The sequence below is a fragment of the Carassius gibelio genome, chromosome B22 (assembly GCF_023724105.1).
Source record: "Carassius gibelio isolate Cgi1373 ecotype wild population from Czech Republic chromosome B22, carGib1.2-hapl.c, whole genome shotgun sequence".
Lineage (NCBI taxonomy): Eukaryota > Metazoa > Chordata > Actinopteri > Cypriniformes > Cyprinidae > Carassius > Carassius gibelio.
Window position 1 is genome coordinate 37,103,201 of NC_068417.1, and position 11,157 is coordinate 37,114,357.

General features: G+C 38.3%; 1 protein-coding gene across 1 annotated transcript in view; it reads left to right on the forward strand.

Annotated features, from left to right (window-relative positions):
* Positions 1–11,157, forward strand: part of LOC127987031 (inactive tyrosine-protein kinase 7) — a 39,403-nt gene that overhangs the window by 19,997 nt on the left and 8,249 nt on the right. Inside the window, exons 5-14 of the mRNA XM_052589306.1 lie at positions 158–342; positions 583–730; positions 938–1,068; positions 1,758–2,024; positions 6,473–6,609; positions 7,696–7,831; positions 7,986–8,105; positions 9,495–9,644; positions 9,779–9,923; positions 10,051–10,178. Coding sequence (XP_052445266.1) covers positions 158–342; positions 583–730; positions 938–1,068; positions 1,758–2,024; positions 6,473–6,609; positions 7,696–7,831; positions 7,986–8,105; positions 9,495–9,644; positions 9,779–9,923; positions 10,051–10,178 — 1,547 coding nt within the window. The remainder of the gene's footprint in view (positions 1–157; positions 343–582; positions 731–937; positions 1,069–1,757; positions 2,025–6,472; positions 6,610–7,695; positions 7,832–7,985; positions 8,106–9,494; positions 9,645–9,778; positions 9,924–10,050; positions 10,179–11,157) is intronic.

The following is an 11,157-nucleotide window of genomic DNA, read 5'->3' on the forward strand; positions in this document are numbered from 1 at the left end:
TTGTTCAGGTGTGTGCGGCCCTCTAGAAACAGGTTTGTCCAGTTCTGCTACTGACTGGTCACTATCATGCAGAGTTTATCTGTTTACCCCTAATGAGGAGAAACTTCTCGTTCAGTCTTCTCAGCTTTTATAACCCTGCTCTTGACTTGATCTACAGACCAAGCAGTCGCTGGCACAAAGACGGAACCGCACTGTCAGAGAAGAACCACAAAATCAACAACAAAGAGCGGACTCTTACACTGCCGAGCGCCAGTCCTGACGACAACGGAGTCTACTACTGCTGTGTGAAAAATGTAGTGGGCCACGTCTGCAGCAATGACAACTTCACCCTCAACATCATAGGTGTGTGTGTGTGTGTGTGTGTGTTTGGATCTATAGTTGAACCACAGGTACCACAAGGCTTGGATGTGACAATGTGATACGTTCAACTAACATCTTTGGTATTCGGCCTTCGTCCCATTGGTTTATTTAGTCTGACTTTTCATTTCGGTGCATGCCTACATTTTGGTTTCTTTGAGAATCTGTCATTTAACTCTTAGGTTCCCTAAGAGTGATAAAAGGTCTTTCTCTCTCTCTCTTTAGATAAGAGTTTCCCTCAACCGGTGGTGAAGCCAGAAGATCTGGTAGTCATGAAGAACGAAGAAGCTCTTTTCCACTGTCAGTTCACGGCCGAGCCCCAGCCTACGGTTGAGTGGTACCATGAGAACGAGCCGGTGGTCAACAAGAGCCGGTACTGCACTGTCACTAAGTTAAAGTGTGATTAGAAGAAAGCCGTGCACTTCTTAATAACATTTGAAATGAGTTCTTATATGCTTTTGCACCATTTCAATAGTGCAATGTGACTTCACTGAGGACTCGAAGAGAACAGTTGGATTTTGGAAGTAAAAACTGAATGTTTACTCTGTGAATGACCATTTACCCCCATCTTTTCTTACAGTGTCTTTATTCTGAGCAATGGATCCCTCTTGATCACTCAGGTGAAGCAGCGAAACACAGGCCTGTATAAATGTGTGGCTCGAGGGCCCCATGGCCCCCCTGTGTCCCTCGAGGCCTCGCTGCTAATTGCAGGTAACAATCTCAGACCTATTCATGTGCAGTTGATGAGCTAAACATATCAAATGGATCTTTGTATAATGGCCAACAGAATTCGGTAGTTGTAGGTGCATTTCCGATATATTGGAAATACATTTATTGGACAAAAAGTTGTGTAGACATATTAGTTTTTTGGTTTTTTTAGAAAAAAGCACTTTTGGTAACACTTTAGTATAGGGAGCGATTCTCACTCTTATTTAGTTGCTTATTAGCATGCCTATTATTAGCATGTTGGCTGTTTCTTAATACTTATAAAGCATATATTCTGCACGACCATATTCTACATTTGTAATCCTACACAATAGCTAAAGGTAACAACTACCTTACTAGCTAATAAGCAGCAAATGAGTTTATTGAAGCAAAAGTCATAGCGAGAATTGGACATGAAAATGAAGTGTGAATAAACTTTTTACGATTTTGTTAAAAATCCGCTAATTTCTTATCTTGTGATTTTTATTTTATTCAAAAAAGAAAATGTGCAATAAATTACTGCATTGAAGTATTACATAATTATCTTTGGAATCAGACTCAGAATGGTTCGATTTCTGACTATTTAATTTTTATCGAGATTCCATTGTGTCTTGCTCAAATTGTAAAAATGCTTGGTACGCTTGAGTGTCCGTGCTTTGCTCTCAAACCTGTTTCTTGTCACCGTTTCTCCTCAGAAATCGAGGAAATGGTGCCTAAACAGTCCCGAGTGTTCAGCGCAGACTCTCTGGAGCAGGTGACGTGCCGAGCGCCCCATGGAGTCCCCAAGCCAGAGGTTTGGTGGGAACACGCGGGACAGCGAGTCCCAGCCGTGGGCCGAGTGCGTCAGAATGGACTAGACCTGATCTTCAGCCCCACTCGTGGTGAAGACTCGGGAACCTACACGTGTTTCGCACAAAATAAGGCGGGACAGAAGAAACAAGAGTTGACCATCACTGTGGCAAGTACGTCTAAAGACAGAAACATTGCCAAATGTGCATAATGTACGTAATGCGCTTTAAAGGGTATCAGAGTTTCCTTCAAATGCGATTAGGTGAACTAATTTTCTCAGCTTTTAAAAGTGTTGCAATGCCTTAAAGGGATTTCAATCCAGAGTTTGCACTAATACAGCATTAGGCTGCTTTTACATTACATGAGCCAGTTCTAGTTTTCCATTTGCGTTCGCCGAGTAAGTGGACAGATCGGATATTCCCCTCTCAATGTGAGCCGTTATTCATAAAAAAAAGCGATTGTGGCGAAGGACGTCAACTCAGGAGGACACTTTTCTGGGTCAGTACACAGTGTTGCAAAGTCTGCAGTTTTCCTGTGGAACTGGGCTAGATTTGCACTGTTGCTGCACTTTATCTGCACTGTTTTGTAGTTAAAGAGATCGCTTTTCCCCACTACTTCAAAGAGGGCGACTATGTAGAAACTTGATTGGGCTTGATTTGGGCTATAGCAATTAGGCTGGATATGCAACATGCAACATGTGACACATTTCAGAACGCAACAAGACAAAAAGACTAGCTTGTGTTCCCAGAAGTCTTTAATTGGCTTACTCCAGTAGCATGTGTTTTGGGCCCTACTGTCCTCTGTTGAATATCGCATTCCAGAGATTTTCCTTCACCATGACCAGTTCTGTCTTATGAATTAAAGTCCTGTAGGTGATCTATAACACTAAGACAGAAAGTGTCTCAGTGTGACACAACAGGACCTTTCAGGACTTTAAATACATGACTATTCTCAGTCGAACAACTTGCCTTGGAGACTCGTCAGAAGTAACCCTATTTCGTGTTTTTTTTGTTTAGCTTAGGTGAACAAGTGGATATAATTTTAACATCAGTGTGAAAAGGGCAACACCTGCTCAAAAAATGTTTGTTGTCGCACCCAAGAGTTATGTACTGGTGTAAAGCTTAAGTTACACTTAAGGTTTTACCAAAATTTGGTAAACAACAACAATAGATGCCCTCATCGACAAGTGCTTGTATGACGAGGTTCAAAGATGTGCACGACTGTTTTAAAAGAGTACAAAGGCATTTTTATTTTAGAAATGACACGGGACAAAAATAAAACTTTCTAGTCAACATGTGTCAACATCAAAACCCTAAGTGTTTTCCATTTTCTGTGACGTTCAGCCGACGGCCCATGGTCATGACTTTTGAGTCTAGACAGCATGTTATTACCATGTTAAATATCCTAAAACGAGCTAGCGGTGTGTAAAATCAAGCAAGTAACGTTATAAAACATGCTAACGGTGTGTACAATCAAGCTAGCAATGCTATAAAACATGCTAGCAGTGTGTACAATCAAGCTAGTAATGCTATAAAACATGCTAGCAGTGTGTACAATCAAGCTAGTTATGCTATAAAACATGTTAACAACATCCTAAAACATGCTAGTGGTGTGTAAAATCAAGCTAGTAACGTTATAAAACATGCTAGCAGTGTGTACAATCAAGCTAGTAATGTTATAAAACATGCTAAGAGTGTTCAATCAAGCTAGTAATGCTATAAAACATGTTAACAACATCCTAAAACATGCTAGCAGTGTGTACAATCAAGCTAGTAATGTTATAAAACATGTTAACAACATCCAAAAACATACTAGTGGTGTGTAAAATCAAGCTAGTAATGTTATAAAATATGCTAGCAGTGTGTACAATCAAGCTAGTAATGCTATAAAACATGCTAAGAGTGTACAATCAAGCTAGTAATGCTATAAAACATGTTAACAACATCCTAAAACACGCTAGCAGTGTGTACAATCAAGCTAGTAATGTTATAAAACATGCTAACAGAGTGTACAATCAAGCTAGCAATGCTATAAAACATGTTAGCAGTGTGTACAATCAAGCTAGTAATGTTATAAAACATGTTAACAACATCCTAAAACATGCTAGTGGTGTGTAAAATCAAGCTAGTAATGTTATAAAACATGCTAAGAGTGTACAATCAAGCTAGTTATGCTATAAAACATGTTAACAACATCCTAAAACATGCTAGCAGTGTGTACAATCAAGCTAGTAATGCTATAAAACATGTTAACAACATCCAAAAACATACTAGTGGTGTGTAAAATCAAGCTAGTAATGTTATAAAATATGCTAGCAGTGTGTACAATCAAGCTAGTAATTCTATAAAACATGCTAAGAGTGTACAATCAAGCTAGTAATGCTATAAAACATGTTAACAACATCCTAAAACATGCTAGCAGTGTGTACAATCAAGCTAGTAATGTTATAAAACATGCTAACAGAGTGTACAATCAAGCTAGCAATGCTATAAAACATGTTAGCAGTGTGTACAATCAAGCTAGTAATGTTATAAAACATGTTAACAACATCCTAAAACATGCTAGTGGTGTGTAAAATCAAGCTAGTAATGTTATAAAACATGCTAAGAGTGTACAATCAAGCTAGTTATGCTATAAAACATGTTAACAACATCCTAAAACATGCTAGCAGTGTGTACAATCAAGCTAGTAATGCTATAAAACATGTTAACAACATCCAAAAACATACTAGTGGTGTGTAAAATCAAGCTAGTAATGTTATAAAATATGCTAGCAGTGTGTACAATCAAGCTAGTAATGCTATAAAACATGCTAAGAGTGTACAATCAAGCTAGTAAAACATGTTAACAACATCCTAAAACACGCTAGCAGTGTGTACAATCAAGCTAGTAATGTTATAAAACATGCTAACAGAGTGTACAATCAAGCTAGCAATGCTATAAAACATGTTAGCAGTGTGTACAATCAAGCTAGTAATGTTATAAAACATGTTAACAACATCCTAAAACATGCTAGTGGTGTGTAAAATCAAGCTAGTAATGTTATAAAACATGCTAAGAGTGTACAATCAAGCTAGTTATGCTATAAAACATGTTAACAACATCCTAAAACATGCTAGCAGTGTGTACAATCAAGCTAGTAATGCTATAAAACATGTTAACAACATCCAAAAACATACTAGTGGTGTGTAAAATCAAGCTAGTAATGTTATAAAATATGCTAGCAGTGTGTACAATCAAGCTAGTAATTCTATAAAACATGCTAAGAGTGTACAATCAAGCTAGTAATGCTATAAAACATGTTAACAACATCCTAAAACACGCTAGCAGTGTGTACAATCAAGCTAGTAATGTTATAAAACATGCTAACAGAGTGTACAATCAAGCTAGCAATGCTATAAAACATGTTAGCAGTGTGTACAATCAAGCTAGTAATGTTATAAAACATGTTAACAACATCCTAAAACATGCTAGTGGTGTGTAAAATCAAGCTAGTAATGTTATAAAACATGCTAAGAGTGTACAATCAAGCTAGTTATGCTATAAAACATGTTAACAACATCCTAAAACATGCTAGCAGTGTGTACAATCAAGCTAGTAATGCTATAAAACATGTTAACAACATCCAAAAACATACTAGTGGTGTGTAAAATCAAGCTAGTAATGTTATAAAATATGCTAGCAGTGTGTACAATCAAGCTAGTAATGCTATAAAACATGCTAAGAGTGTACAATCAAGCTAGTAAAACATGTTAACAACATCCTAAAACACGCTAGCAGTGTGTACAATCAAGCTAGTAATGTTATAAAACATGCTAACAGAGTGTACAATCAAGCTAGCAATGCTATAAAACATGCTAGCAGTGTGTACAATCAAGCTAGTAATGTTATAAAACATGTTAACAACATCCTAAAACATGCTAGTGGTGTGTAAAATAAAGCTAGTAATGTTATAGAACATGCTAGCAGTGTGTACAATCAAGCTAGTAATGCTATAAAACATGTTAACAACATCCTAAAACATGCTAGCAGACTGTAAAATCTGGCAACGTTATAAAACATGCTAGCAACACCCATTAACATGTAAGTGGTGTGTAAAATCATGCAAGCACATGCCAATATCTAGTAGATTTACCTGCTTAAATAACAGGAGATGGGTACTGCTAAGTGAACTGACTTACATGCTCTTCATCAGGTATTTTAAAATATGCACCCATTCAGTTTCAGTTGTACTGTTGAAAACCGCAAAACAAGAAGAGTCATAATCAATAATGAATTACATGGATATTGCTGGTTGTTTACATCATAGAAGGCGAACGCTACGTTTCTTTCAGTCAAGCTGACTGATGCTATAAGTAATGGACATAATTTTAAGTGCACAAGCTCTTTACTTTGTTTACATTCTTACATTTAGCATTAACAGCAAGCCAAAAGGGGTAAACTTTTCGACTGAATGGTGTAGCCTTAATATTATGCTCTTGACCCAATTTCAATGCAATATTTATCTAACTCTGATTGAATGGGTGATTCTCATTTGGGTGGGTCCGGCCCCTCTCTAATGTCTTTTAAACGGTTGTCCATTATTGCTGCTGTGATCCTAAGCATCTGCTCTGTGTGTCCAGCCATACCGGAGTGGGTCCAGAAACCTGTGGACAGTAATCTGGAGGAGGGGCGCTCTGGATATCTGCACTGCCACGCACGCGCCACACCTGAACCCCAGGTCACATGGTACCGCAACATGCAGCAAATCAGCGCGGAGGTGAGTGGGGCGGTGATGTCATGCCCATATCATACTCGTAACCCAATCTCTAACCGCGTCCTGAGGCGAGAGGCATCTTTTCATGTCTCTGAAAACAAGGATGTGGTGATTATTCTACAGGGGAAAGATGATCCTCTGCTGCACAGTCGATCGTGAAGAAACATCAATGTAGTAATCATGCTGTCACACACACTTGCTGCGTCCCATTTAACACAATATCCATCCTAAATAGTATTTGAAAACAGAATTAATAAGTCCCAATTCATAGTATGTTAAAAAGAGTATGCCAAAGATTCCCCGGATGGTCTACTACTTGAGTTTAAAATTGGACGTGCAGGTCGTTGTGCACTGTAATGGCTAATATTAGCCACAACAGCATTGCAGGACGGATGAAGATTGCAACCACACCTAGAAATAGTTTTTAATGATACATTTGGTTATTAACTTTGAAATGCGTCATTATGCTAACAAATGAGCAGAGTTCTCCGCATGATAGACTCACAGATCAAGGTGCCTCTTCATTTCTCTCCAGTATGGTAGGAAATTAAACTAACCGTGGATTTTGTTAACTGTGATTGACAGTGCAGTTTAAACAGAGACTGAATTAGGGATGTCAAAACGGCTGAAAAACTAAATTCGAATTTTGTAATCAAATATGTGTATTTAAAAGGTATAATAATTTCAGTTAGGGGGGAAAAGATTTTGGCTTCTCTTAAGAAGGCGCATCCAGCAAAATATTAGTAATACAAAGGTCCAAAAACCAATCACAAATAGCACCTACTTTGCTCATTTAAAAACATGAGATGCAGTGGGATGGGAAAAACCCACCATAAAGTCCTGAGGCATGTTTTTTTTTTTTTTATTACACTTACATTAATTTTACACGGCTTTCTAAACATGCTGCTCTTTTGTGTGAGACACTAGTGCAAAGGTGATGGATGATAGATGAAGTAGTGTGTACCAAAGCTTGCCTACTATTCACTCAAAAGTACTTTTTCTTCACAAAAAGAGCACATACTTATAGGCCATAGTATATGTAGGTGAATTGGGACACAGCAACTTTCTCTTTTTTATTTTTTTGTACAGGATGTTCGCTTCAAACTCTTCTCCAATGGCACGTTGCGTATAAATAACGTGGAAGTGTACGACGGCCAACTGTACAGCTGTGAGAGCAGAACGGAGGCGGGAAAACTTTCTGCCCAGGCGCGGGTGTATGTGCTTGGTGAGGAACGTTTCTTGGGCTGTCTTGTAGTGGGTTTTTCAATAGCTGAGGCATTTGTCTGGAGGCCAAGGCGGCTGATATTAATGATTATACATAAAAGCCACTCTGAAGCGGTGTGTTACAGAGCACTTCTCTATCGCGATGTCTGTTTCAGAGCGTCTGAAGTTCACGCCGACGCCGCAGGCCTACCAGTGCCTGGAGCTCAACAAGGAAGGACATCTGCAGTGTTCAGCCAAGGGCCGACAGCCCCCGACCATCCGCTGGGTCAGGACAGGTCTGCCAGAGAACACTTGTTACCCCAAAAGATGTGTTGAATATGGATGCACTTTAGAATGCGTACACTGCAAACCCTAAAAAAACGCCTATAGCAATCAATGTTTGCTGTTCCCCAAATTTTGTGCATATTAGAGTTGAGACTCTCCCTGTCAAAAGTCATTTAAAAACTTTTGTGTTTGTATTTTTTTATTTTTTAAGTTGCCAGAAATCACACATTTTCAAATGCCTGATATATTCTGAATATTATCAAATAATTGATCTTAAAAGCCAACTTTCAATGTGGTTGAATATGGACTTATATTCCAGAAAATTCTTTAGTTATATGACTTTTTAGAAAACAAATTTATTAAATTGAGATTCATACATCATATGGAGGGTTAAAAAATATTAGGACAGTTAGGATAGGACAATATTTGGCTGAGATAAAATTATTTGAAGATCTGGAATTAGAGGGGGCAAAAAAACAAAATAATAATAATGAGAAAATCACCTTTAAAGTAGTCCGAATGAAGTCCTTCGCTATGAAGTAGCAAAAAAAGTTTATATATTTACAGTAGGAAATTAACAAAATAACAGCATGAAACATGATCTTTACTTAATATCCTAATGATTTTTTGCATAAAAGAAAAATCAATAATTTTGACCAATAGAATGTATTATTGGCTATTGCTACAAATACTGATACTGTGCTACTGATGACTGCTTTTGAGCTCCAGGATCACAAAACCCTTTATATATATGTATGTATGTATGTATGTGTGTGTGTGTATATATATAGATTATTAAACATGTAATCGGCATCAACAATCGCCAGTTCTCGCCATCAACAAAACATTAACTTGTGACTTTTGCCTTGATAAACTATAGTATACACTGCTCTTTTTGCGAGAGGGCAAATTTTTAGACCTCATAAAGTTTAAGTGTTTTAACTGGACCTGGACAATCAACAATGCACAGACTGATGCGGAGAACCTGTCCCGCCCTTTTTTTTGTTTAGTTTTTTTATTTTCAATAATCCATTTCAGTCAGAATACAGAACACGTGATCTGTCTTTACTTCTGTTTCATTGCAACTTAAATGTTCCCAACAACGTCTGCAGTCCCATTAAGCCTTTGAGCATGCTATAAAAGTCACAAGTGGGATGTTACCAATATATTTTAGGTCATAGAATAAAAGATGAAAATATCTTGAGCTTGCCTTAACCACAAACCTTTACTTCAGGCATGGAACTAAAAAGTACATAAATCCTTTTGAGCTTGTAAATGATTTGATCTTTTATGAATTATGATAAATTGTGTCCTTGCAAGTGAAAACGTCTGGCTCTGGATCCAGTAGGTGAGTTCCCGTGTAGTGAAGGTGTGTGTGTGTGTGTGTGGTGCTCCTGCAGATGGCAGTGATGTCCCTGCGTGGGTGGAGCAGAAGCGCGGCACGCTGCACTTCACCACAGTGACACGAGCGGACGCTGGGAACTACACCTGCGTCGCCTCCAACAGCCAGCAGGGCGAGATCAGAGCCGTCGTCCAGCTCACCGTCGCAGGTACTGCCCGAGGAGCACGTTTCTGATGGGTTTGCTTGACCCACATGGACAAGAGACTTGTTGAATAGTTTGACAATGTCTCTTTTGACCTTTCTGTCTCTGTATTTGTTTACCTTCTTCTTGCCATTCTTTAGTGTATGTGGCGTTTAAGCTCAAGCCGGAGAATACCTCAGTGTATCAGGGACACACCGCAGTACTTCACTGTCAGGCCACCGGAGACCCTCCTCCTTTCATCCAGTGGAAGAAAAAGGACAAATTTCTGGAGGCTGACAAGAGCAGGTAAAGCTGAATTACCACAAATATCACCACTTCAGCTCTGTTGAGTTCAGACTGAACCGGTTTCTTTGGAAGATTTATAAGGAGCACGTCCTCGTTTCAAGAATCTCCTTGTTTGTTTCTTACTCAGGTTCCAGAAGATGCCCAACGGCTCTCTGGTGGTTCATGACGTCAGCATGGAGGACACAGGAAGCTACACCTGCATCGCAGGAAACAGCTGTAACATTGCACACACTTCAGCAGAGCTCTACGTTGTTGGTGAGTCTGATACCCTCTCATTTTCTTATCCTCTTCTTATTTTCTGGATGGATGTCTTTTGCAGCCCCCAAATTGGATTGTTAAATTTGGCAACTTGTCAAAATCATGTCAAACCCTTTGGCACCACCAACGGTTACATGTATATTTACAGACATGTACATTTGACTGTTGTAATACATGTTAAAGGGGGTCATTGTGAGCAATTCATCAGTGTGGGTTAAAATAAGACTTATTTTTCAACCCATCTCATTCAACAACTTTGGTATGTAATCTCCATGTTTCACTATACAATCAATTTATAAGAAATAAAAATAATAAACTTGAACTTATGGTGCTTTTCCACTGCATGATATGGCTCATTACCAAAACGTGACGTGTAAACTCTGCTGATTTTAAATGCATTACGTGTTTAATAATTTAACTAGCTTAAATGATCTTGAATGGTGACTTTTAAGATCAACCATATTGCCTGCGTACCATTTTGAATTTGGTCAAAAATGTACTTTTTGGAATTTCTCCAGCACTCTGTGATTAAAACTTGGAAACTCTGTGATACTCCAACCTGTTTTTCTGTAACACTTCAACAAATTTGACCATGAAGACGCCAAGCATTAAGTAATGGTGGAAGTAACATAGTTCCCATTAGCAATATTTTGATTTGTCTGTTGACATTGTGTTCGAACCAAGCAGCATCTGTTGGTCAGTGTGCCAAGTCCACACGAATCATTTTTTACACTTCTAATTCTGTTGTCCTGAAGTCAATGAGTTTTTGGTTATAAGCTTAAAAATAAGACAACATTGGTTGTTGAATTTTACTTAAAAATTATTTTTATGATTATTTGAAGATTATCAGGATGAACAAAACATGTAAGAATTATTAACTTTTGTCATTCATGCAGCTTATTTTCTGCGGTTTATCCAAAAAACATCGGAAAAATACTATTGGCTTTTTTTCAAAGGAACCTGGGTGATGCTAATT